This window comes from Triplophysa rosa, linkage group LG2 (genome assembly GCF_024868665.1).
Source record: "Triplophysa rosa linkage group LG2, Trosa_1v2, whole genome shotgun sequence".
Taxonomy (NCBI): Eukaryota; Metazoa; Chordata; class Actinopteri; order Cypriniformes; family Nemacheilidae; genus Triplophysa; species Triplophysa rosa.
Window position 1 is genome coordinate 35129224 of NC_079891.1, and position 27495 is coordinate 35156718.

General features: G+C 41.2%; 2 protein-coding genes across 7 annotated transcripts; one reads left to right on the forward strand and one right to left on the reverse strand.

Moving 5' to 3' along the window:
- Nucleotides 1-959: 959 nt before the first annotated feature.
- haus4 (HAUS augmin-like complex, subunit 4) lies at nt 960-14282 on the reverse strand. Of its 2 annotated transcripts, none has more exons than XM_057356090.1 (10): nt 14166-14282; nt 4390-4464; nt 4168-4307; nt 3490-3618; nt 2937-3077; nt 2108-2204; nt 1883-2028; nt 1656-1786; nt 1511-1579; nt 960-1333 (listed from the first exon to the last, which is right to left on the reverse strand). In XM_057356090.1, exons 2-10 carry the CDS (start codon nt 4454-4456, stop codon nt 1159-1161), a joined length of 1095 nt encoding a protein of 364 aa, XP_057212073.1. In that variant the 5' UTR covers nt 4457-4464; nt 14166-14282; the 3' UTR covers nt 960-1158. The 2 variants fall into 2 exon arrangements, with proteins under 2 accessions (XP_057212073.1, XP_057212064.1); XM_057356081.1 differs by lacking the exon at nt 14166-14282 and adding an exon at nt 4544-4941.
- On the forward strand, nt 5511-27121 carry golga2 (golgin A2). 5 transcript variants are annotated; one of them, XM_057356037.1, is made up of 28 exons: nt 5511-5631; nt 11918-12037; nt 13621-13704; nt 14219-14353; nt 14668-14717; nt 14850-14913; nt 15255-15314; nt 16087-16167; nt 17119-17157; nt 17241-17303; nt 18635-18728; nt 18825-18931; nt 19018-19076; nt 19162-19303; nt 19396-19485; nt 19633-19740; nt 19809-19896; nt 20420-20556; nt 20655-20873; nt 20951-21064; nt 21152-21376; nt 21463-21562; nt 21645-21733; nt 21829-21994; nt 22081-22251; nt 23870-23976; nt 24059-24215; nt 24889-27121. In XM_057356037.1, the coding sequence occupies exons 1-28, from the start codon at nt 5584-5586 to the stop codon at nt 25173-25175; spliced, it is 3204 nt and encodes a 1067-aa protein (XP_057212020.1). In that variant the 5' UTR covers nt 5511-5583; the 3' UTR covers nt 25176-27121. The 5 variants fall into 5 exon arrangements, with proteins under 5 accessions (XP_057212020.1, XP_057212029.1, XP_057212045.1 ...); XM_057356046.1 differs by lacking the exon at nt 16087-16167; XM_057356062.1 differs by lacking the exon at nt 14219-14353.
- Nucleotides 27122-27495: the final 374 nt, after the last annotated feature.

A 27495-nucleotide genomic window follows, 5' to 3' on the forward strand; every position in this document is an offset into this window, starting at 1 on the left:
AAAATTCTGTAATCAATTACTCGCCTTCAAGTTGTTCCAAAATGTGTATCAATGTCTTTGTTCTGATAAACACAGAGAAAGATATTTGGAAGAATGCTTCTAACCAAACAGTTCTTGGCCACCATTGACTACCACAGTGGGAAAAAAATCACTTGAACACAAAGAAGCACATTTGAAGAATGTAGGACAGCAAACAGTTCTGGGGCACTTTTGACTACCATTGTAATTTTTCCTACTATGGGAGTCAATGGGGGTAGAGATCTGTTTGGTTATAAGCATTCTTCTAAATATCTTTCTGTGTTTATCAGAACAAAAAATGTATAGATTCGGAACAACTCGAAGGTGAGTAAACGATGATAGATTTTTCATTTTTGGGTGAAGTATCCCTTTAAATTGGGCCCTTCTGGCATTGTTTTTCAGTCTTGTGTCAAACAGCACTAGGCTCGTTTTTGCCACGAGTCTGGTCAGCCAGAAGAAACAAAAAGCCAAGCATTAATTTGGTTACATCCTGTCTTGAGTTAGGCTTACCGTAAAAGGAAAATTGTTCGGTTAAGATTTGGGTCGGTTTCGGTTAGCCAAACAGTTAAAAGCAACAAAAACGGCCAATAATAATATCTTTCAATATGATATTATTACCATCACGAAAAACCTTAGCAGATACATCAAAAACAATTTATATCAAATGAGGAATACAACAAGTAGTTTTAAGAAGGCAAATATTTATATTACATTACATTAAAATAATTTAAAACTATTGTAGATTTTTAAAAATATTATTTGTATGGGTGTTTTTTGTGACTGAATGGTACTTAAGTAATTACAAATCAGAAAACAGCAATTATATATAAAAAGTATTATATTACATTCAAATACGTTTTCAAATGTAGAAAAATGTACTTGCTGAATAAAGTTTTTAAAAAAAGAAATAACATTTCAAGAACACTTTTATTTTAATGCAATACCTTTATAAAAGAACTGACAATCATTCAAATAAAAACAAACCAAGCTGCAGAACTGGGAAATGAAACACTAACATGACTAAAGGCCAACACTTCTAATGAAGAGTTTTTAATGAATTTATTAAGGAAACAGCTGAAGGATTCCACAGTCAAACACATTTACTCTCTGTAGGGTTGAGGAAATTCAGATTTTTTGTATTTATATAGCGAATTCTTTCAGTGCCCAGGATTTGGTGGCGATCTCCTGCTGGAGTCTGGAGTATTCCTCAGCCAGAGCCTCAAAATCCTTCCCGTAGATCTCAAAGGACGCAAGCTTGGACTCCACCGCCTGCTTCTCCATCTCTGAAGATTTTTGCTCTGCGTTGAGTTTCACTCTAAACACAATAATGAATCATAACTGACTACAGAACCAGTGTTTAAACGTCCTCCTGCTCTTTCATTGGTAATCATTATTTAAATGACTAATTTAAATATTATTTAAATGACTAAATTAACAAAAGGCAAGATTTCAGAGAGCAGTCCATGTGAAGATACTCGCTGACGTGACTCACGTAATTCTTTTATGAGCTGCGATCTTGTCTCTCGTGTAGGTGTCAAGTTGAACTTCCAGCATCTCTGCCCTGAAAACTCATCGTTACAGAAATACCTCCATTCATTTAAATAAACGAGCACAAAACAAACCAACGACGGTCATACCTTATCTTCTGCAAACCGATCTCACATTTGGCTTCAAAGTACTCGATCTTTTTTCTGTCCAGATCTTTCTGTGCTTTCAGCCGGAGATCCAGAATGAGACACTGCAGGATCTTCATACATTTCAGCAGCTCCTGTCAAAGCAAACACAAACCACGAGTCAACCTGAATATAGCACCAGCCTCGGACGCACCTCCGCACATTCACACAGACGCAGACGATGAACTGACAGAGAGGTACGCGCGAGTCTGTCGCTGGAGTAATGTGATGTTCTCGCTGTTCTTCTCGCTGAGGCTCTTCGCTTTCTTCTGTTCACCGTCCAACAGCTCAGGAAGTTTAGAAAGCTTCACATTCCTGAGACCTTCGCTTTCATTCTCTGAAACACAAATAAAAAACATTTTTAGTCTCTCTCTGTCAAAATCAGAGTAGAGTGAGGTGCAGAAAGATGTGTTTACCCCAGTCAGGCTGATAGTATGACAGTATGCCGCCCGCCTTCTTCTTGAGATATTTCAGCAGCTCTGATGGCAGCCTGTGCTTCATTTGTAAGACCTCCTGAAAGCAGAAATATCAAACAAAAGCCTTTGATACACAATGTTCTGGATTCAACACAAGCTCATGCGTGTCATAATGTTGACTTGTACGCAGTGTTGGGCAAGTTACTCTGAAAAAGTAATTAGTTACTAGTTACTAATTACGTATCCAATAGTGTAATTAGAATACCGTAAAAATGACTCTCTCCAAAAAGTATTTCATTACTTATTACTAATTACTTTCTACAGACATGAAACGGCTCTTTTAATTCATTCCAATAAATCATATAAAACTACATAAATGAATCTTATTAACTGACTAAAGAATTACAAATGTGAGAATTAAACATTAAAGCACGGATTTTAAAGTTAGACTTTGAATTTTGATGTCAATTCCACTATTGCACACACATACTGTATATTACTCAAAGTATTTAGTTTAATTACATCAGAAGTAACTGTAATTAAATTACAGAAAAATAAGCGTAATCCCTTACTTTACTTTTTCAAGTGACAAGTAATTAATTACAGTAACTAATTACTTAGTAACTAGTTACACCCAACATTGCTTGTACAGTACCCGTGTACTTCCAACATGATTTATGCGGTTATAAGTCACAAACGCTTTCAGCAGAGCCCAACAAAACCGAAACTTTTATAAAATCTGAATATTCTGATGGTCATGGTGGGAATCATTTTAGCACCTTTATAATTGTAAAAAAACCACGCTTTATTAGTTCGTGGTGTGATGTACCTGTTCATCAGGCAGATGTCTTGTCAATCTCTCCACAGAAAGTGCCAGAAGAGCAGCGTGATCTTCACTCACATCAGAGCTGCTGTCCAACAGTCTGACACACTGCCCCACCAACACACACTGTTCCAATGTGCTGTAGAACTGCACCATATACACACAAACACAACGAAGCAGGAATCTAAATTCATGAAAAAAGTATTCGTTTCTTCTAGATTACAGAATAAAAACTGTTTACACAACAAACCTTCAAAGTACACACTGTCGAAATAATGTGCTGTGTGTTGCTGCTGTGAATGATCATTGTCTTTTATACTCGAGAAATTAGTTCTTTTGAGCAATTAACATACTCAATAATGTTTTATTAGAAGTAAAATACTACACAACATCGCAGAAATGTCTTGGCTATTAGAAGCATTCAAGACATTTGCTCCTAAATCACTTTATTGTTGTGAAGGCAGGGATGTACTAACAAACTCAAATGGACATCAATTTTTCACGAATTTTTCGGTAAATGTTTCTGAAAGCAATCGTCAGTCGCTGTGGTTCATCTCACCTTCTCCTCCGCTGCTGAAGTGCTGGAGGTTGTGCTGAAGCGCTTCTCCTGAAGGATCTCCTGCAGAAGTCGATGAACGCCCTCCACACGCAGCCAGCCCAACCTCTGAGTGTGCACCTCACGCTCCGCCTGCATATATTATATCATATATATATCATATATATCATCCGAATATATTATATCATAATGCAGAGGTGAACTGCACATAGGAAGGATCCCACAATACAGCATTAAAACATACACATGACGATTTAAACTAAAATGTCGAAAATGAAAAATGTTGAAAAAAAGGCAGACTTGCCCATTAATAAATGATCAATAATCAGAAATTCTCAGCTCATTGACAAAATGTGAAACGCTGTCGAATTTGTATAAAAGCATCTGCTAAATAAATAAGTTTAGCTTTATTTGATATTGTTAACAAAACATTGTTGAATCTTTCATGTTCTTCTTTTCCTCTCTAGTTTCAACTCTATTCCTATTGTAAACATAAATATGTATATTGTATATTTTTGGCTCACAAGGTGAAATGTTAAATGCTCTCTCATTTCTTCTAAATGAATAAATGTAATGTAAATCTGAAGCACGTTTACCCAATATATGCCACTGCTTCAGACATCATAAACTATTCCTCAATGATATTAAAGGGTGAATGTAGATATGTTATTGAAGTCTGACCTTCTCCAGATCTTTCCTCAGCTGCTGTGTGAGTCCAGTTGGGTCCACATGCTGGGACAGTGTGGCCAGTAACTTACAGAGCAGAGGGTTCTGGATCAAATCCTCCTCTGTCGTCTGACACAGAGGGAATGACGCTAAAACTACCGGCACAACACAGATGATGTGAAGAGACACCCTAAAACACAGTAACGGCGTAGTAATGAAACGTGGTCAAATCCAAACCTTCTTGATGTAAACTGTCTCCTTTACCCAGAGATGAGACGAGCACCGAATCTCTTCTATGTGACATCGCGGAAACTAAACGTTGTAAAAAGAAGCATTAACATAATATGAACGAATATAAATGTTATAAAATCATTTGTGAGTGTTTATTTACCTGTAGGATTGACGTTTCAGTTACGTTCAATTAAGCAACTGCCGAAATTATTAACTAATTTCAATGACGTTCGTTACATTGCTGACATTCGCGTTTCGATTTTACCGCCAGGACGCTCGACCGATCAGATGCGCGTGCGCGAAATTTGGGTTGTTCTGATTGGATGTGTGGTGTAGTCCCGGAAGTGCAGGAAGTAGCTGCGTTCTTTATTTATTAATGCCAATAAACCAATATAACACGTGCAAAACTATTGAGAACAATGTAGAGAGTTAGACGTCACAAAAAACATAATCATACAAGGAAGAAAATAACAACAACAAAAAAGTCATAAATAAACAAAAAACATAATAACATAGCAGAGCAATTTTTGAATTTTAAATTAAAATATAGCATAGGCATTAAAATAAACCAAAAAGGTAGATTTTTACCCCGAAATTTGCCTTTGTGCATTTGTGAATAAAAAAATATAAAATAAAAAGATTAACAATATATTAAATACTAGTTTACATTAATATTTATTGTATTAATGTTTCCTGTAAACATTGATTTATATATTTATGCATATTTCCCGTGCATTTCTGCACATTTTATTACATCTTGCACAGGTGTACGTACATATAACGTCTGTAAATGTGTATATTCATAAAATATACTTCTGTAAAATTGTCTCTACATTTTATGTTTTTTATTGTCTATATGTGTGTTGATGTTGAATTTGGATGCATACACTGGAAGCTTCAAATACCAAAAAAAATGTTCTGGTGTGCAAGCACTGTTGGCAAAAAAGCTCTTTCTGATTGTAATTCTAATAACGTTACAATTTTTTATTAAAGTGGTTTTGATCACCACTGTGTGTACCGACTGAGTAACTGACCTGTATTTATTTATTATTTATGTCACTTAAAGGGCGATTTTTTTTACACATTTTACTAAAACTGTGAAAATATTCAGAAAGTATTCGACCCAAACCTGCGCACGCGCGCACACGCGGATTCAGTTCATCTGATGACGTGGTGCCGTTCCCTCAGCTGCGCGAGACGATGGCTGACCAGAGCAGGCAAATAAAACTCGCTGCAGCCAAGAAAAAGGTACCTTTACCACATTTATTTTAATAATTACTCTCGTTGTTTCTTTAACAATTATTTGTTGTTAATTAAAGACGCTTGAGCGCGCGCGTTAAATCTGTCACGGCGGCGTTCCACGTCTACCGGCCTCTCCGCGAGCGCCCATCCGGCTGCCAGCACTCCCTGTCCGGTCGTAGCTGTCAGGAAAGCTCGGGGATTAAGCTGCGCCTGCACGTCTCAGCGAAACTAAACTTTGTCTTGTAAATAACTAGAATCTGCCTAGCTACTCTCATCTGACAGTTTTGTTTAAAACAATAAAACCATGTCAGAAACGTGATCTGATGTTATTAGCGTGTGTGAGTGAACGAGTGACAGTTTAGCTTAGCATGCTAATGTTGTTAGCCTCTGTGTATTGGCATCAGTTTCGCCAAGTTAAAAATTAATTTAAACAACGCGTAGCAATGTAATATTATATAATAACAAGTTTTAGTTCATTGTTTGAATTAAAATAAGCTGAGCAGTGTTAGCTTACTCACGGCTAGTTCAATGGCAGAGAGTGACAGCACTAACAGCTGGTTCATTGACTTTATGGACTTAACATGTAGCGCATGTATTAATTTGGCCTGTTTGTTCCGAGACCCCTCACGGTGGTCTTTTACTCTGAGTTTTAGGTGGTACATTTGAGAGCAGCCTAGGTGTGCAACTCTCTAGATGACTTCAAATGCATGTCAGTAGATAACATTTTTGTCTGTGTAGACAGCATGATAAATATTGATGCCTACAAGTGCTGTCAAGCTAATAAGCTCTTCAGATTCCTAAAATGCCATTTAGGCTGCTAGTATAGGTATGCAGTTATGCCTCCTCAGGTGTTCACTTGGTAGGTAGCTTGCTATCATCACTGTCAAGGTGTCTAGGTGGGCAGCTCACTTGATTCCCCAAACCCTGTCTTGATAGGTGGTTCACTATATAGACAGCTCATTGAAAGCCAAAATACTGTCTAGGCAGGCTGCTCAGTTGTTTGTGTGTCCAGGAATGTCAACACTTAAGGAAAGATAAACGTAGGTATTTCAGTGATGACACAGCCGGGGCTGTGTCTTTTGACTGCTGATTAAGACCCGGTTGTTCTGACAGCTGAAGAAAACAGCACGCATGCTCTGAATGTTTATAGAGGATCTGGCCTGATAGTCAAGTGGGTTCTCCATTTACAGCATTAGGACATGAGATGTTCAAGTACAGAATATACTGTGTACTGGTCTTAAATCATATCTGATCACGTCCGTCAGAGAATAAGATACGGTCTATTCAAACCACATTTTTTACACCGTGTCAGAATAAAACAGGTTTTTGATCGTCAGCGCATGACTTGTGGACATGGTCTGCTATCACAGTCACAGTGATACAATAGTTTTGTCTTCATTTTCAACACTAAGGGCCCTATCACACACTCGGCGGAATGCAGTGCCTGGCACGACGCAAGTGTTATTTGCTAGTTTCAGCACAACGCAGTTTTCATTTTCACGTCGTGCACCACATTGCTTAAATAGCACATGCATTTGCGCCCATGGGCGTGCTGGTCTGAGAACGAGGTGTGTTCCGGCGCGTTGTTGGCAACTGAAATAGACTTTGCCATTGACCAACTGAAACTTGGTCTAAAGTCAACAACGCAATATTTCTTTAGTTATTTAAAGAGTGCGTTAGTAATATGCGCCTATAGGCGGGTGCACGGCGCACGTACACTCTGCTTATTACCAGTGTTGGGTTACTCTGAAGAAGTAATTAATTACTAGCTACTAATTACACATTTGATAATGTAATTAGATTACTGTACAAGTTACTCTCTTCAAAAAGTATTTAATTACTAATTACTTTCTATATCCTACATCAACCTTGATGAGTTAAGTGATTCAAGGATAGACATGAAACGGCTCTTTTAATTCATTCAAATAAATAATATAAAACTACATAAAGTATTATTATTAATTACAAATGTGAGAATTATACATTAAAGCACGGATTTTCAAGTTAGACTTTGAATTTTGATGTCAATTCCTCTTCTGCACACACACTTATTACACAAAGTATTTAGTTTAATTACATCAGAAGTAACTGAATTACAGAAAAATAAGAGTAAGGGAAAAGTAATTAAATTACAGTAACTAATTACTTAGTAACTAGTTACACCCAACACTGCTTATTACACACAGAGGGATGCGCTGCAGCACACAAACAAACATGCCAAGTATTGCAAATAAATAGATTACAACGTAAATTATTATTATTGTGGACATAAAGATACAAATCCGGCTTGTCCTGTAGATGGTCTGCTCGCGCGCTTTAACCTCGCGCATGAGCCGACGCGTTGTCCAGTCTTTGCTCTTGCGAAGTCTGCATGTAAAAAGTGAATCCGCCAAGTCGCGAGCGGAACTGCCTCTTAAAGGGAATGGGAGATGAGACTCTGATTGGTTTACTGCATGTTTTGCCCAAAACAAACTCATGACTCATTAAGAGAATAGGGACAACCCTTCTAGACCATGCACCTGACGTGCTGACCATTTTCCCCTTCGTTAAACTAGCAAAAGTGGATTCTGACACCCCCTAAGCGCACTTGCGCCCTGCGCTGTAGACCACGCGCTTTAATTGTTAAAATAGGGCCTCATACATCTTTCACCATATCTAATTTTTCGAACTTCCTAAAATTTGTTCTAGTCTTCTGTTTAAAGAAATGAGATTTGCTATGTTATTTTGTTTTCTGTTACAATGCAGCAATGCTGTTTCACCTTAGTGCTTATGCTTTAAGATGCTATACCAACGTTAGAGAACATTAACATCAGTATTTTGTTTGAATCAGAATCAGAAAGAGCTTTATTGCCAAGTATGTTTGCACATACAAGGAATTTGTTTTGGTGACAGGAGCATCCAGAACACAGAAACAGCAACAACAGTACACAGAGACCATAACACAATAGAATACAGTACACAATGATTTAAATAAGGGCCTATGGGTATAAAACATTAAGAAATACAATACAATAAACATAAGATAAAGATATAGAGAGTGTAAAGCTATGTGTGTATGTAAATATGTACAAGTAAAAATAAGAATAGACTATTGTAGTACAAGGTATGTGCTATATACAGCAGAATGAATGAAATATAATTTACAGAAAAAGTTGTATAAAAATAGATAGTGTATTATCTGGAGGATATAATTAATATTGCACTTAATTATTATTGCACAGAGTTATTAATTGCACGGTGTGTAAAAACATTGAACTGTTCAAGAGGTAGATGGCCTGAGGGAAGAAGCTGTTTTTGTGTCTGGTTGTTTTGGTGCTCAGTGCTCTGCAGCATTGTGAAGAGATGATGGCTTGGATGTGAGAGGTCCAGGGTGATTTTCTGAGCCCTTTTCCTCACTCTGGATGTATACAGTTCTTGGAGGGTGGGCAGGGGAGCACCAATGATCTTCTCAGCAGTCCCAACCGTCCTCTGTAGTCTTCTGATGTCTGATTTTGTTGCTGAGCCAAACCAGACAGTGATGGATGTGCAGACGACAGACTCTATGACAGCTGAGTAAAACTGTTTTAATAGAGTTTGTGGTAGGTTGAACTTCTTCAGCTGATGTAAGAAGTACAACCTTTGCTGGGCTTTTTTAGCAATGGAGCCAATGTGATTGTCCCACTTCAGGTTCTGAGAGATGGTGGTGCCCAGGAACCGGAATGACTCCACTGCTGCCACAGTGCTGTTCATGATGGTGAGAGGGGGGAGTGCAGGGGGGTTTCTCCTGAAGTCCACAATCCTCTCCACTGTTTTAAGTGTGTTCAGCTCCAAGTTGTTATGACTGCACCAGACAGCCAGCTGGATGAGGCTAATGAGTGTGGTGTCGTCTGCGAACTTCAGAAGTCTGACAGAAGGGTCCTGGGCAGTGCAGTCATTTGTGTACAGGGAGAAGAGCAGTGGGGAGAGAACGCACCCCTGGGGGGCGCCAGTGCTGATTGTGCGGGTGCTGGATGTGAGTTTCCCCATTCTCACTAACTGCTGCCTGTCTGTCAGAAAGCTGGTGATCCACTGACAGATAGAGCCAGGAACAGATAGCTGGGTTAACTTTGTCTGGAGCAGTGATGGGATGATGGTGTTGAAAGCAGAGCTGAAGTCCACAAACAGGATCCTCACATAGGTCCCTGGTCTATCCAGATGTTTCGGGACAAAATGCAGCCCCATGTTAACTGCATCCTCAACTGACCTGTTTGCTCTGTAGGCAAACTGCAGGGGGTCCAGCAAGGGTTCTGTGATGTCCTTCAGATAAGCCAGTACCAGTCTCTCGAATACTTCATGACCACAGATGTGAGAGCGACCGGTCTGTAGTCATTCAGTCCTGTGATTTTGGGTTTCTTTGGGATGGGGATTATGGTGGAGCGCTTGAAACAGGAAGGAACTGTGCACAGCTCCAGTGATCTGTTGAAGATCTGAGAGAAGATGAAGGCCAGTTGAATAGCACAGCTTTTAAGACAGGCTGGGGAGATACCATCTGGGCCTGGTGCTTTTCTTGTCTTTTGTTTCCTAAAGACTCGGCACACATCCTCTTCACTGTTCTGAAGTGCAGGAGGTGGGGTGACTGAAGGTGATAGGTGTTGTGTAGAGAGAATGTCAGAGTTGGTGTGAGGTGTAAAGTTAGCATTTTCAAATCTTCAGTAAAAGTCATTCAGATCATTGACCAGGTGTTGATTGCCTGCAAAATTGGGGGATGGTGGCTTGTAGTTGGTGATGTCTTTAAGGCCTTTCCACACAGATGCAGGGTCGTTGGCTGAAAACCGGTTTTCCAACTTTTTAGAGTAGTTTCTCTTAGCCACTCTGATCTCCTTTGTCAATGTGTTCCTAGCCTGCTTGTACAAGACTTTGTCCCCTTTTCTGTAGGCATCCTCCTTGGCTTGGCGAATCTGTCTGAGTTTTACTGAGAACCATGGTTTAACATTGTTGTATTTTAAGGAAGTCCTGGTAGGAATGCACAAATCCTCACAGAAACTGATGTATGATGTTACAGTCTCTGTGAGCTCGTCCAGATCGCTGGTAGCAGCTTCAAAAACACTCCAATCGGTGCACTCGAAACAGGCTTGTAAGGCCCGCTCTGTTTCGTTGGTCCATCTTTTAACAGTCCTTACCATAGGTTTGGCAGCTTTTAGTTTTTGCCTGTAGGCTGGGATAAGGTGAACCAGGCAGTGATCAGACAGTCCTAAAGCTGCTCCAGGGACAGAGCGATATGCATTCTTTATTGTGGTGTAGCAATGGTCCAAAATATTTTTGTCTCTGGTAGGGCATGTGATGTGTTGTCTGTATTTTGGCAGCTCGAGTGTAAGTTTTGCCTGATTAAAGTCGCCAAGAATAATAATAACAGAGTCCGGATGTTGTTGCTCAGTGTCCGTGATGTGATCGGCGAGCTGTTGTAACGCCACGCTCACGTGCGCTTGCGGTGGAATGTAAACACACACGAGAATGAACGAGGAAAACTCTCGCGGCGAGTAAAAGGGCTTACAGTTAATGAAGAGTGCTTCTAGGTCAAGACAGCACATCTTCTTCATCACTGTTGTATCTGTACACCACTTTTCATTGATGTAGAAACATACCCCACCACCGAGCAATTTCCCCGTTGAGTCTGCGTCGCGGTCCGCTCTGAACAGCTGGTAGCCGGGCAGATGTAGCGCGCTGTCCGGGATGAAGTCATTTAGCCACGTTTCCACGAAACACAAAACAGCAGAGTTTGAAAAATTCTTATTTGTCCGGTAGAGTAGAAGAAGTTCGTCCGTTTTGTTTGGCAGAGAGCGCAGATTAGCCAGATGTATGCTAGGCAGCGCAGTTTTAAAGCCAAGCTTTCTGAGCCTGATTAGCGCGCCGGCTCACTTCCCACGCTTGTGCGTCCTGGAGCGCTTTGTTAGCGCCGCTGCGCCTCAGACTACGATGTTAAGTAAAATGTCAGAATAATCAAAAACCGGTAAAAGATCAGATGGTGTGCACTGCCGAATGTTCAGCAGTTCATCTCTTGAAACTGATTGTAAGGGAAAAACATAAAACAGGACAAACTAACAAAAACACTAAAACAACTGGAGAGCTCCACACCGAGGCAGCCATCTGCGGCGCCATCTTGGATCATGCTAAACTCTATTATTTTTGCTGTTAATATAAATAATCTGTATTCTGTTGATTTTTCAGTTTTTATTGTAAATTGTTTGCTTTTCCTGTAACATGTAGCCCAAACTCAAACAAAGGTTGACATTGATGTTAGAACAGCATTTCAGCTTTCCTCTGTGTCTTTCCGCAGCTGAAGGAGTTTCAGCAGAAGAGTACTCCATACACTGGAAGTGCTGGACCAAAGAAGAAAAGGAAAGTGAAAGGAGTCGACCAGCCGGACACCCCAGCTGACAGACGCTCGCCGGACAATGTGAGTCAGGTGCAGTTCACCTCACCATCAGTTATTTTGGGGCATAGGACAGAATATAAGCTGCTGATTTTTTTATTTGTAACACATAGGCAGTAAAAGAAAATGCATAAACAGTTTAGATTCAGAAACTGCTGTGTTTGTCCACTGTTGAACCTCAGATTGACAGCAGTCTGTGTTTTATATTCAACTCTGTTTTAAAGTTTAGAGGATGTCTGAATATAATTTTATGTCTTGATTGACAAACACAAATTAGAAACAAAGATGGCAGAATGAGAACAGTGAGAGCTGTTAGTCTAAATCAGCAACCCTGTTACTAAATACTTTCTAGCTTCATTTGTTATTGCTGGTAACGGGGTTAAACAGTTGAGCTTTAACAAGTTACAATTTGTGTAAAAATTGAAACAATAAATGAGGTTTTAACCATGCAAGTCCAATTTATTTTGATTCCTAGATGTCACAGTTCAGTTGAGTTTTTTTGTCAACCCTGTTTTCAGTGGGGTTGACGTTGTCTGACACTGTCTTTAAAGTCTTTAAAACTATGCATCGTGTGTTTGTTAGTACATACATGAAAAACACAAAGGAAGACAAAAGGAAACTGTGTTTGTTGTCATTTCCTGTTGCCATGTGTATTGTCGTCTTGTCTGTGGTATTACTGGTTTTCAAACAGGTCTTGTATATAGAACTTAAAGATGAGGTAACACACGCAGTTTCTGCCAATCTCATATTAATCTTGAGTACCTATACAGTAGTATTGCATACGTCGTATCTTCAAAGAGTATTTAGTTTAATCAAATTTATAAAAGGGAGATACAGCTGTACCATTATTTCCGGAAAAAGGCGAGCTGCTGAAGGCGGGCATGGGGATGGAACTACAGCACGAGCACACAACACATCATCGCATTAATCCCTTCGTGTTGTTTACATTATGTACGTTCGTGCCGATTGCCAACAAAACGCAGACATATGACCGCTCCATCTATCAGTTTCAAACAATCTCCAAATCTAGCGTTATATCCACCGTTTATATAACATCCATCACTGAAATGCAGTGAGCAAACAAACACACCTCAACTTCCGTCAGCCGAGTGAAGCGGCGTTGATGGGACGCTCTTTCTCACGCTGGCTGGTTGACGCGTGGGCACGCTTTTCCAGGAGAATTGTCCAATAAGGGACTAAGAACGCTTTTTAAGAAACTGGAATCCATGTTTGGAAAAAAACTTTCCGACACCCGCACGAACCCTGGCGGAGTGAATCGAGCACAGAAATAAGTTGACCTTGTTAAGCTTGAGAAGCCAGCTCGTTTAACAGCGTATAGAAGTCAGAAGGCATGAAATAGCTTGTTACCCCACCTTTAAGCAGTTTTACACTGAAATCTTGTATTTGTACGGGCCGTCTGTGATTTTTAAGGTTATGGAATTTTTCTAGAGAATCTGCTTACAAACATTATTTGTTGCATCTTTTGCACTAGTAGATAGTTAACCTCTGCACTACTAACCCTTCACCTTGCGTTACCTGTCTCCTTTTCGTTTGTCACTCTCACTTATTCCTTTTCTTTCATGCTCTGCTTCTCCTTCCCCGTGTAGATTAAGAATATTCTCAAAGTTGTGGTATCTGATCTTAATCTGACTAATGGAGTGTCTCAACCTCCATTTGTCAACCGCAGTCAGGTGAGCAGCTCCTGTCTGTTGAGTTTACTCCTGCATGCCGTCACATGATCACAGGAGGTCATTCTGAACCGGCACCGAGTTTGCTTTGGTTTGAAGGTCTCGCTGCATGATGAGCTTGACGTCAACATGAAATCAAAACAGCCTATTTACTTTTTTTATTCTGTGTGCACAGCCAGCTTGCCAAATGCTTGTTTTTAAATTCCCATTAAGCTTCAGTTCCGGGTGGAAGCCCGTCATCTGCCGGTTTTAATCGTTTAATGTCCTGCTTTACTCAGAAATATGTTAAATTACAGAAATAAAATGGATTGTGAGGGCTGTTTCATGTTGACTTCATCTCTCACACGTAACGTTAAAGTCGTGCTGCGGGAAACTGAAAACTTGAATGGCTTTATGAACAAAAGTGCGCATCACGAATGAAACATGCTCCAGAATGTTGTGTATTTGATGGCGTGTGTACTTACTGTGAGTTAATCCACTGACACGTGAGTGTGTGTTTGTCGCTGTATTGTCTCAGGACCGTGTGGATTTGGGAAACCGGGTCTCGCAGGAGCTGGAGGAGCCCGGCGCAGAACCTGACCGAGACTCGGCCGTCTCTAACCTCGCTTATGCTATTAACACCGAGCGTGTCGCTGATAATGCGGCTCTGCAGGTCTGTCTGCATGTCTTTATGTGTGTGTAATAAAAAGATCAAACTTCCTGCTTACACAGCATTACTCAACATTACTTGCCACTAGAGGTGCGGATCACCAACCAGCAAACCTTTTCTTTAAAATACTGCGAATAATGCTGTGTAGGTAGGAGCCGTTTAGGTTTTAAAACGCAGTTGATGTTCATATTAACACTTCTGCCGTGATCCGTGTGTCTCACTTCATTTAGAGCGTTGCTTTGTCAGGTTTATGTCACTTTTCACATCACACAACTCTTGTCTGTTTTTGTGTCACGTTTGTGTTTTTGTTTCATCAGAATCACACAGCAGATGCAAACGGCGATGAACGCCCGCTGGAAGACGACAGGTGAATCAGAACACGTTGAATTAAAGTGACTGCACACTGACATTTTATAATCTGAGAATGGTGTGCGTTTTAATTCTGTATCATCTATGAAAGCGTTATGTAATGTTGACGTGTGTGTGCGTGTGTTTGCAGGCCGCTGTCGTCCACAGAAAGCTTGAGACAGCTTTCCCAGCAGCTCAATGGACTTCTGTCTGAGGTCAGTCGCCTGTCTATCTGCTTCCTCCGTCGAACCGCATTCACAGCTCACATAGCATCGTTCTGAGAATGAAATATTGAGAAATACTGAATAAAATATAGTGTAGGACTCCTGTAGCTCCTTTTAAATGCCACGAATCTATTCGCATACATTTGGGAAGAAACTTTCTTAGTAGTTACAAGACGTAGAGTTTCGTTCTTTACCAATGCTTGCAAATAACAGAATTAAATGTCAGTTAAGCACATTAAAGGATCCATAAATCCAACTTGTTGTTTCGATATCAAATGAACATTCTTTTTATGTTTATATGACCTTTTCTTGTTCTCCTGTCTGCAATTCAGTCAACAACATACATCAATGGGGACAGCGGACCACCGACCGTCAGTGAGAAAGAAATGGAGGTGTGTTCATTTACCTGGAATCATGTGTCCACTAAACATATTTAAACGCAGCGTATGGCAGATCGTGTTGTTTAATGTGATGTGATGTGGACGGGAGGGTTATAATTACTTTAGTAATAATCTTATTCAAGTGCTTGTGTAAGTTTCTAAAGATGAAAGAAGCGTGTAGCAGTGGGAGGGGCCGACAGTCTGTGTCTTACATAGCGTCAAACTTGATGTCGTGTGCACTACTAAATCCCAGAATTCCTTTATAGTTTACAGAGCGAAATGTGGACGAATCCCTCTTATCTACTCAAGTTGGTTATGTAGTTGTGATCTCTCTTGTTTACGTTAGTGTGTCCTGTAGGAAGTGTGTGTGTGTAGTGTGATGTAGTGCTCACATGATCTCCTGCTCCACTGAACAAACATCCTGCTTCACTTTCACTACTCAAAATCCTGAGCAGGAAAATAACTTTTTTCATTATTTGTTGTTTGAGGGCAAAGGCCGCTTTTATTATTTGTCTATCTCTTAAAAGTTCGTTTTCTTGACTTTTTAGGGGTACAGTGGTTAACAGACATTACCAAAACAACCTCAGCTAAACTTTTCTGATCTGTAAAAGAGATCGATGATATATTTCCACACTGAAAAATAAGTGTTTTATATCCCTCACTGATTTGATTTCATATCAAACCGATACTTTATCACACCTCTGTGTGCCGTCACACACCCCTCACCTCAGCTCGTCGTTCATTCTGTTCTCTCTCCCTCTCTCTGTGCATGCCGGCACGTTAGACTCGCAACCAAGAGCTGGCGGCTGCTCTGGACTCCAGCGCGCTAACAAACGCCCAGCTCGCAACCAAACTCAAGACACTGGTAAGAGTGTCTGTTCGACTGTCTGTCACTGTATGTGTGTGGCTGTGTGTCTCTAACATGCTGTGTTGTCTAAGGAGGACGTGTTCTTGCATTTAGTCTGTATAGCATGTTAAAATGCAGCACTCATTTCTCTGCTTGATGCTCAAACCAGTAATTAAAATAAATCTCTGTTGACAAACAAGAACTGCTCACGTACGTCATCACTGAAACAATTAACACTCACATTCACATATGTGCATATCTTAACGAAACTGTGACTTCTTTACTCTAATCTGTTTGTGTTAACTCACTTTTGTTGTGCATGTGACTTGCATTCTAACTAAGTAATAACAAAATAACAAAAATTTCAGTTTTGAAAGCATTAGTTATTTAAATGTGCAATGTGGAGACTTTAGCGGCATCTAGTGTTGAGGTTGCGAATTGCAACCAACGACTCACTCCGCTTACCCCTCCCTTTCGAAGCACTACGGTGGCTCAAACAGAACTAAGATGTCGTCACGTTTTTGCTTCTTTGCCGAAGGAGATAATGTACTTACGAAACGCGCTCTGCAGAGCAGTTTGTCCGTTTAGGGCAATTCCATGTAAGGGGACCCGCGGTGTATGTAGATCGAAATAGCTCATTCTAAGATAATAAAAACATAACGCTTCATTATGTGTAAGGTCTTTATTCACCTCTGAAGACATAGCTATCTTAGTTGCAATTCTGTCAATAGATCCTCCAAAAATTACACACTGCACCTTTAAGTACTGAGGTTACATTTCTTTAATTATTTTGATTAATACATTTTGGTTAGTAGATTTAGTTTCTGACATAAATAACATCAATACAACTGCATTCATTAGTACCACAACTTATCTTCCCTACAGTACAACAGGATTTGATCTACCTGGATAGTATGATATTATTAGTTATGGTTAATGTTATATTAATATGTTTGTTTGTGTTTTTAGACGAAACAGTCTCAAGATCTTTCTGAACAGCTGCAGAAGGTACAGAGCCCAAACCTACGGTTTAATGTTAAACTGATCATTTGATTAAATGAAGGATTGATCTTTTTGTGTGTTGTGCGCAGGAGAGGAAGGAATTCGAGCAGAAGTTTTCTAAGGAGCAGGGTGCCATACGTGAACAGCTGCAGGTGAGTACGCTCTGATTCATGAACAAATGGTTCTTATGATCTTCTTCTTGAAGATTTGAAATGATTTGGTCAAATTATTTACCTATTGACCCATTTACCTATTCAGATGTCGTAATCAACGCTGGTCCGAAATAACTTCGTGTTTTAGTTTTTAACACTACACACACACTTGAAACTAAATATATCCGAATGTTAAGCAAATATTGTTAAGATTTAATTACATATGTGAGATTTAAAGGGGTCACATGACACGGCTAAAACGAATAGTATCGTTTGTTTTAAATGTAATGCAATGTGTAAACACGATTTAAGGTTCAAAAACGCTGTATTTTCCACATATCGTGCGTGTTTGTATCTCCTCTTTGCCCCGCCTCTCTGAAACGCGCGGATTGATTGGCCAGTTAACCAGTGTGTAGTGATTGGTGGAATACTGAAAGCGTGTGAGGGAAATGTGACGCCTCTGACCATATTTGGAACATAAGGTTCCTCTTCAATTGTACTGACAGGTACGCCCACCTTACTTGCGTCTACATTTGGGCGGTCTTAGTCAAATCAGACCACCAACTGACGTAGATTTGTGGGGGTGTGGCTACACGAGACGTTTCGGGCAGGTCTGGGTGAGCCTTCGCTTTTACATAGAATGAATTTTTTGTTCCCACACTTTCATTTGTGCGATTTTACGAGTTTAATACATGCATGGGCAACTTATAACACACCAAAGACACAGAAAAACATGTGTTCGTGCCATATGGCCCCTTTAAAATTGTATGAAAATAAATAAAAACTCAAACCGGAAGTGCTTCTGGACCAGTGTTTACATCTTGCGAAGTGGCTCATATTTAGCAGAAGCTTTAAAGAAAGTAATGCACCTCAGCTAATGTAATCATGAACATTTAATTTAACATTAAATGGTCAATTTAAACATTTAATTCAACAAATTAAATTATTATTTTCTGTTCTGTTTAACATGCTTAACACAGTGACGTCCTAATATTTCAGATGTTATGAATGATGATGAATGAAAGTGTTCAGAATTTACCATACAATGTGAAATGAATTTAATACGAATGTACATAAACTTGGGCTGACAACAGATTTAACCTTTGTTTTTGTTGTTAATGATTATGCTTATTTTCACTCATTTTGAATTTAATGACAATTCAGATTTACCCTTTAAAATCTTGTGGGTTTAGTTTAAATACATCCAAAAAGAATAATGTGATATTCATGAAACGAGTCACTTGTGAGAAATAAATGTAATGAGCTTTTGTGTGTCAGTCTTAATTGTACAAATGTGAAGTTGAGTAACGTGTTAGTTGTTATTTTTTCAGGTTCACATCCAAACTATCGGCATACTTGTGTCTGAGAAATCTGAGCTCCAGACGGCGCTGTCTTACACACAGCAGGCAGCACGACAGAAGACAGGTGTGTGTGTGTGTGTGTGTGTGTGTGTGTGTGTGTGTGTGTAATATTTACCCATGTACACAAATGTTTGAGCTCGTGTGTTTGTGTTTTGTGCAGTGGAGGCAGAGGATCTGAGCTCGCGTCTGCAGGCCAGTAAACGGCGAGTGTCGGAGTTGGAGAGAACATTATCAACAGTCTCTACACAACAGAAACAGTTTGAGAAGGTACCAAAGGAAGCTTCCGCATCACGGTTTAAGTTGACACACGGACACAGCTTGCGTTACAAAAACGTGTGTTTTGTTTCCTGCAGCACAATAAAGAGCTTGAGAAGGAGAGAGACAACCTCCGAGTAGAAATCCTCAGATTGAAGTATGTCCAGTTTTATTTCTCTCATCATCACTGTGTGCTTGTTGCGCTAGCTGCAGATGTTTGATGTTCTCTGTGGGTTTCTCAGTAACGTGAGTGAAGAGTCCAGACAGCAGAGCTCTGAACTCTCCGAGCAGCTCAAACTGAGAGTGAATGAGAACAAAGCCGCGAAGCATGAACTCCACGAGCTCGGCAAGCGCTTGGAGATGGCCGACAGCATGCTGCAGCAGGTGAGGACACAGCAGACACGCTCACAACACGCAATACTCGTCTTCTGTTTCCTGTGACGTAAACGTCTCTGTTTCTTCTTCTGCGTGTGAAGTTCTCCAGTCAGTCTGGACCTCCGTCAGAACAACAGCAGGTTCATCTTCTACTGGAGGAGAAACACCAGTTAGAGGAGCACACGGCTCAGGTGTGTGTTTGATATTGGCATCTGTTTAAACAGGTTTTGTGACCCGAATATTCAACACACATTCACAGGTGCTCATGAAATGAAGGCCAGAAGTGACGTAGCTCACTAGGTTTTGGCACAGAATGATTAAAGTGTGTTTTTGTTTAGCTGATGGAGTCGGTAGCTCAGCTGAGGATGGAGAGGGACCAGTACGCTCTTCAGATACAGGAGGAGGGGCGAGTTTGGAAAGACAAGACGGAACAACTTCTATCTCAGGTACATATGCACACACACACACTCCTGGAGAGAGTTTATGATGCTGAACGTTGTGTTGTGTTGTGTAGGTACGGCTGATGTCTGAGGAAAGGGACACCACAGCTGCTGAAATTATTGAACTGCAGGACAAGATCTCAGAGCTGGAGAACGCTGCAGGTACTTCTTGAGGCCGTGGTATGCTTCCCTTTTGAAGCGTACGTGAAGGACAGCGTACAGCGCACTTAACGCTAATTTTGTTTTTGTTACCTCGCCTACATAGTATGCATAGGTCACACATGCGCGTGCGTTTCTTGCCGTAATTAGTTTAACCACAAGGTTGCAACAATGTCCTGTAGACACCGTTGCTTCTTCTTCCAGTAGCAACCAACAAAGCAACATGTCCTTCTCCTTTATTGTTGTTCTGTTTCATTTCGCCACCCCCGAACCAGCATAAATGCTCCTTAAGGACACCTGTTGGCCAGAAGAGTTATTGCAATATGTCGGAATGCGCATGCGTCAAAACTCGTGTGTACGCATACGAGTCGAAGGAAGTATACTTTTCAAGGCTGTGCGTTGGGCTGTACGCGAGTATAAAAAAGGGAAGCATACCACAGGCTTTATACACACCCGCTACATGCATTATTCGTTACGCTTCCATTTGAAGGTTATTTCATACTTTTGATGTCTTTTCTGTCTGCAGCTCTGATGAACAAAGAGCAGGAGTCTCAGGCCTCGTCACAGAGCACAGGACCCTCAGAAAGTGAACTGGCCCTTCAGGAAACCATCCGCAGTCTTCAGCAGGAACGCGATTCTCTCAGTCTACAGTATCAAGCACAGGTGACCGCCACACATAATTCCAGCGTCATAACGTGCCAGCAGCATTTTCCCCCACACGTCGTTACATGCGTGTATAACCGTCGCCGTGTGTCCCACAGGTGCGGGACAATGAGCAGCTCAGTCGACTGGTGCAGGAACAGGAGGTCAGGCTGGAGGAGCTGGAGAGACAGACAGAACGCACCGTTGAAGACGCGCATGATCGACTGCGCATTTTAGAGGACGCCCAGAGTGACAAGGCCACCATCAGTCGAGCGCTGGCCCAGAACAGAGACCTGAAAGATCAGCTGGCCGAGCTTCAGAACGGCTTCGTCAAGCTGGTGAGCATCTTCCTGGAAAGATGACGGTCACCTCGTCTCATCCGATTGGCTGAGTTATGACTGTTTTCTTCCTCCAGACCAATGAAAACATGGAGCTGACCAACGCTCTGCAGTCAGAGCATCACATTAAGAAGGAGATCGCTCGTAAGATGGGTCAACTGCAGGAAGATCTTCACAACGCCAAAGAACAGGTCTGTTGACATGACTATACTAGATTTTCATTTAATATTCTTCCATAATGATTGTTTAATCCTATTGTCCGTGCCTCGTCCAATCAGCTGCTCGAGAAGTCGAAGGAGAGGGTGTCCATACAGGAACAGAGAGATCAGTACCTGAGTCATCTGCAGCAGTACACGGCCGGTTACCAGCAGCTGGTGGCGGAGCGTGAACATCTACACAAGCAGTTCCTGCAGCAGGCGCAGCTGATGGACCGACTTCAGCACGATGAGGTGCAGGGCAAAGTTCAGCTGGAACAGAGTCACATGCAGCTGCAGCAGGCGCAGGTAACTGCCAGGCATGACAAGAAATGCAGCCCATTCTTATTTTCAACCTTTGCATGCTCAAATCCCCTGCCTGCTTCTTTCCGCAGGAGAAGTTAAATCAGCTGGTCAGAGACAATGAGGAGTTGAAGACTGAAGTTCAGGAGCTCTTGAACAGCTCCTCGATGAGCCAGTCGAGTAGAGATCAGGGTAAGTCTGACTTTGAAGCGCTCCACAGATCTCCACGGTTCTGTTGTGAACGAACTGATAAATAGCCTGTTGGATTTTGAAGGAGATGGATTGGAAAGTCCTTCACCTGCAGACAGCTTCATGAAGTCTCAGATTGTCATCCCAGAAGACTTCGAGAGCAGAGAAGAGATGGTGAGTTGGTCAAAATAAAAGACTGAATTGCTTTCACATCAAATCCGTTTCGTTTTGACTTCAGTGAGTGAATTCTTGCTCTTTGTTTTGTTTAGGAGGAGTTTGTGCATTCCGCTCTGTCACGTCTGGAGGAGGAGCGAGATGAGATGAGACGCAGGTTTGAAGAGGAGCGGAGACTTCATCACGCCACCCGGCAACAGTTGGCGACTATGAGTCATGAGCATTATCATCATCATCATCACGACACTCGCACAGAGACAGGTTACACTTCCGGACTAACCCAGCTGTTGTTTCCTTCAGGAAGTGCAGATGTAGTTTTGTGAGCGGCGTGTGTCTGTGTGTTTTAGCGGAGAGCTCCAGTGGTGTTCCTGTGGAGGTCCATGAGGTTCAGCGGGATGCAATGGAGAAACTCCAGCAGCGTTTCACAACTCTCATGCAGGAGAAGGTGGATCTGAGGGAGAGATTAGAGGAGCTGGAACACCGCTGCATTCAGCTCTCAGGGGAAACGGACACGATCGGTGAGAACACGGATGGCATCAAGTGCCTAAATATTTCTTAATGGGAACAGACCGGGAACCATAAACACAGCCATGATACAAACTGAACTGTAAGATGTTGGATGTGTTAAACCCCATCGGCGATTTTGAGATGCCCATTGGTTCTGAATATTTCTAGGTGGATTTTAATGAGCTCAAATAGGGCAGTCACGATTATTAAACTATCGTCTCATCGCGTTTGTTTGACCTCATCGCGATGGTTTCAGATCATCGCAATTATTGCACATCTCTATAGACGACACAAGGGGAGCTGTAGTGCCTGCATAGTGCATATTTTAGTGTATATATTGTAACTAAAGTATGGTAATAATGGTAAAATGTACCACCACAACACCATCACTTTAAAAAATGTAAAGTAAAATTTTATTGTAATCTTGCAAGTGAGAAAAAAACAGACTAGAAGCTTTTCTATGACTGATAGCATTTTAATGATGGCTTCAATTCACCCCTGATCAATTTACTCAATTTATCAATGAAGTATTTGGCGGTTGTATTATGGACACGTAAAAGCCTACACCTTGAATATATGATGACCCCATTTTTTCCAATGTATTTCCTAGAAAAAACAAAAATGTATGATAATTAAATTTCATAGCCCTAAAACAGACAATTAATCGTCAAAGCCCCCCAAAAAACAGACAATCGCCAAAGCACCAAAAACAGAGACAATCGGCAAAGCCCCCCCCAAAACAGACAAGTAATCGCCATAATCGGCAAAGCCCCCCAAAACCAGACAATTAATCGCCAAAGCCCAAACCAGACAATTAATCGCCAAAGCCCAAACCAGACAATTAATCGGCAAAGCCCAAAACAGACAACTAATCGCCAAAGCCCAAAGCAGACAATTAATCGCCAAAGCCCAAAAACAGACAATTAATCGACAAAACCCCAAACAGACAACTAATCGACAAAGCCCAAAACAGACAATTAATCGCCAAAGCCCAAAACAGACAATTAACCGACAAAGCCCAAACAGACAACTAATCGACAAAGCCCCAAACAGACAATTAATCGCCAAAGCCCAAAACAGACAATTAATCGCCAAAGCCCAAAACAGACAATTAATCGCCAAAGCCCAAAACAGACAATTCTTTGCCAAAGCCCAAAACAGACAATTCTTTGCCAAAGCCCTAAACAGACAGTTAATCGTCACAATCGCCAAAGACCCAAAACGGGCAAATTAATCGCCAAAGTCCCAACATAGACAATTAATCGCCAAAGCCCAAAAACAGACAATTAATGGTCATAATTGCCAAACCCTAAAAACAGACGATTACTCATCATAATCGCCAATGTCCGCAATGCAGACAATCAATCGTCATAATCGTCAACGCCCCAAAACAGACAAATAATCGCCAAAGCCTAAAAACAGACAATTAACTGCCATAATCGTCAATGCCCCAAGACGGACAATAAATCGTCAAAGCCTAAAAACAGACAAACGCCAAGTTTCATAATCATCACAGCCCTATGCCCAAATGTTTTTATGCATCTGATGATTTTTTGTCTTGCACTGGCCATTAATTAAACCAGTTTGGGTCGACCACTGTTTCTCATAGCTACCCGTTTGATCTGTTAGGTGAATACATTGCACTGTATCAGAACCAGAGAGCCATCATGAAACAGAGACACTTTGAAAAAGAGCAATACATCAACATGCTGGCCAAAGACAAGGAGGAGATGAAGGTACCTGCGATGATTGTGTAAGAAATATACTGTATGTGTGCTCTGCTGTGTGATGTTGCTGATGATGTGACGTGTGTTTTAGACTAAGTTAGCCGAGCTGCAGGACCTGGTCATGCGTTTGGTGGGGGAAAGAAACGAGTGGTACAGCAGATACATGAGTGCCATCGGTAACCCTGACCTCCTGCCGTCTGGAGAAGAGCCCGCTGAGAGACGCCAGCTCAATGCTGTGGATAGTCCAGGTACAACACTGTCATTCATAGACACGCATTAGTATCGGAAGGTCTGATTCAGATTCATTTCTGATTGGTCAGTTGCAATATTCCGAGGCCTGTTTTCAACCGCTAAATCTGATAACACGCCATTCATCTGAATACTGTCCAGTCATCTTAACTGGTGCAGCTTAATCCTTAAAAATAAATGAAGAATAAACGAGTAAAAGAAGGTTTTATTTGTTGTAAATAAGCTTATGAAATAATTCCATTTCTTTTTTTTAATTCAGTAAAATTTTTTGGTGTATACTAAGTGTAGAATGGTATGGTAGTCAGTCTCAAGGCTTGTCCACACTGGGACGATAATCGCACGCATTAATCGCTGACGTTTAATGCTCGTGACTAAACAAAGGGCGCCAATGTGAGTGTACACACCGACGTGCAAAACAAAAATTGAGAAACATCCATAAAGTTGCTCAGCGCCACCTTGTGTACCGGGGTGTTTCTGTTTTTCATTAAGCGCCGGCTATGTCAGGGAGGGAATTTGCACGTTCACCCGGCTCATCGCCAGTGAAAATCGCTTGGGTATGAACGTCCAAAAACATCTTGAAAAACACGCGCTTATCGTCCCGGTGTGTACAAGCCTTCACAACTTTTCTGTGATTTTTATTTAGTGATATTTGTCTAATCTCATTCCACACAGCGATTCTGGACATAAGCACTGCGGTCGATGCGTCTGTAGGACCTCAGTCCAGCATGGATCCTGAGATTCATTCCCAGAGTTCCGAGAGGCCCGGATCTGGACCAGAGCTCGCTGCCGGCCCGTCACTGAGGCCCAAAGAGGACGGCACGGCCCGTCAGATCATGCAGCTCTTGCAGGAAATCCAGAATCCTCAGGCCAAACCCATGTCCTTCCTGGGAGAAAACCCGTGCATCCCGTTCTTCTACCGGCCCGACGAACAGGATGAAGTCAAGATCTTAGTGGTCTAAAATCCATCTGTCACAGTTTTCTGCGTCTGTCTCTCTCTGTCATTCTTAATGTGAGACTGTCGTTCTGTTCAACGCGTGATGACGCCAACACATATGTTGGCCTTTCTTCTGTTTCTCTGGCTGAATGAGAGAAATCTCTGGACTTCTGTGAATCTCGGGTTGGATGGACGTCTGCGTTCTGCTCCTGTTGTTTATTTCATCGAGTGGTGTATTAGAGGGATGCAGTCTAGGTCAGGGATGATTTCATCTGGACGATGCAGATTTTTTGTTTTGCTTAACATGACACACTCTTTAGATACTAAAGTCGGGCGGGTAAACGGATTGCACACTAACAAGGGTCACTTTGAGGAGTGGTGTTGGATTTGAGAGAGCATTGTTTAGACAAACGTACAGCAAGTAGGGCAAAGTATTGTGATCCAGTACTAGAATGTGAATCTAGATCGGAAGTATAGTTTGAACAGAAAGCGATGTGGTTTCTGCATCACACACAGCAGTCTAGTGTGAAGCGGGTTTGTGGAGGACAAAACCAAACTTCTCAAAGGCATTCGTTAGATGTTAAATCGTACCATCTCGTGAGTTTGTGTTTACTCTAATAGTTGTTTACTTTTAACGCAGAGGGAGTTCATTGAAAGATTGAATTTATAATCTTGTTTCCCCCATAAACACACCAAGCACTTTGTGTTATGCCAGAGACACGTGACCCGTCAGATCCAGACTTTCGGGGACGCGTGACGGGATGATGGCTGTTTGCTGTTAACTCTATGATGTCAGCCGTGCGTTGGCTGAGAGTTGTTTTGTAGAACAAATGAAGAATATTGAACAGATGTTGATGAGCGAATGAGAAATGAGCGCACAGGTCTGCGAGAGTCGTGTTTGTATACAGCGGTCGTAAGATACGTCTTCCTTCACAGAGAGAAAACGGCCATCGGGAACAGGCACAGAATTCTGGGTATTTACGAGAACTGCTCAAATGGAGTGAGAAACGCATCCTATGAAGACCGCAGCTATAACGCATTATAAACGTAGGATAATTGTGACCACAACTGAAACACAAAATACTTTTCATAGTTATACTTCAATAGAAAAACACAAGCAACCGCTGGTTTCATGACCTATCGTGTGTAATATTTATAGTGTTGTAATGTCAGGCTTTTAAACAATCAATTATTTATTATAAGGATTTTGTGTGACTGCTGTGGTCTCAATTATTGTCACAAATTGGAATGAGTATTTGAACCTATGATGCTTTATGACGCATTATAATCCATATGGGCTTCGTAGTGTTCCACGCTCATTTTGTTTTGTTTATTTCTATTCACCGGAAGATTTTCAGAAAACTTAGTGACTAGTTTGTTATCATATATGTTGGTATAACTGGAACGCATGTTAAAGCAGAAGAACAGAAATGAGTTGTGTGTGTGTCGGGGCGGTACGTCTATGTGTTCCCGTACCGTCTGGCGCAGGTGCACTCGAGCACTTTTATGTGTGTGATTGTTGAGCAGTGAATGTCCAGCGTAAACAACACTTGTATCTGCTTTCTCATCTACTTTTTCTTTTGAATAGGTTTTACAGTGGTTATTTTTGGACGTGGGACGTTAATCAGCGATTATCAAAGCGAGATGCTTCTTTTGATTCGAAGAAACATAACAGATGTGTAAATAGTGTAACTGTGTATCATACTGTATATTGGTTTGGGACGGGGACGCTTACATTTACCCGCTGAAGATAAAGAATAAATCTAGTGTGAAGAGAAGAAGAGCGAGCGGAGAGATGAGAGGTGGTGTGATTTCATACTAAAGCTTACTTCAATGCCAATTCTATTTATTTGGAATAATGACACTAATCTCGTTTAATGTACACGATGAAGGAATGATGGCCTTGTTTCGGCAGAAATATTTCTGATGATGATAATTTTCTTCCAAAATAAACTTGATTGAGCAAAAGTTGTTCATGTCTGGGAGATGTTTCACTTTTGCTTTGTTTCAGGTCTGAGAGCATTTCAGTTATTTATATGTGAATGCTTCAAATGAACTGAGTCTACCATAGAAAAGTTGTTATTATTATATATTATTTAAAACATTAGCATTAATATCCCAAACGGACCAAACTGAGAAACATCTGAGCCATGAGCATTTTCCTCTGTGTAATATCAGGTTTAGACCCTATCCGAATGTAAAGATGACACAGGAGAGATTTGGTACACTGAACTTTAATAACGACACAGTCAAACTGATCCCAGATCAGGACACACTGTTACACACACACACATACACACGTTCTGTCAGCCGTTACACAACTTTCTGCCCAATCACAGAGAGAA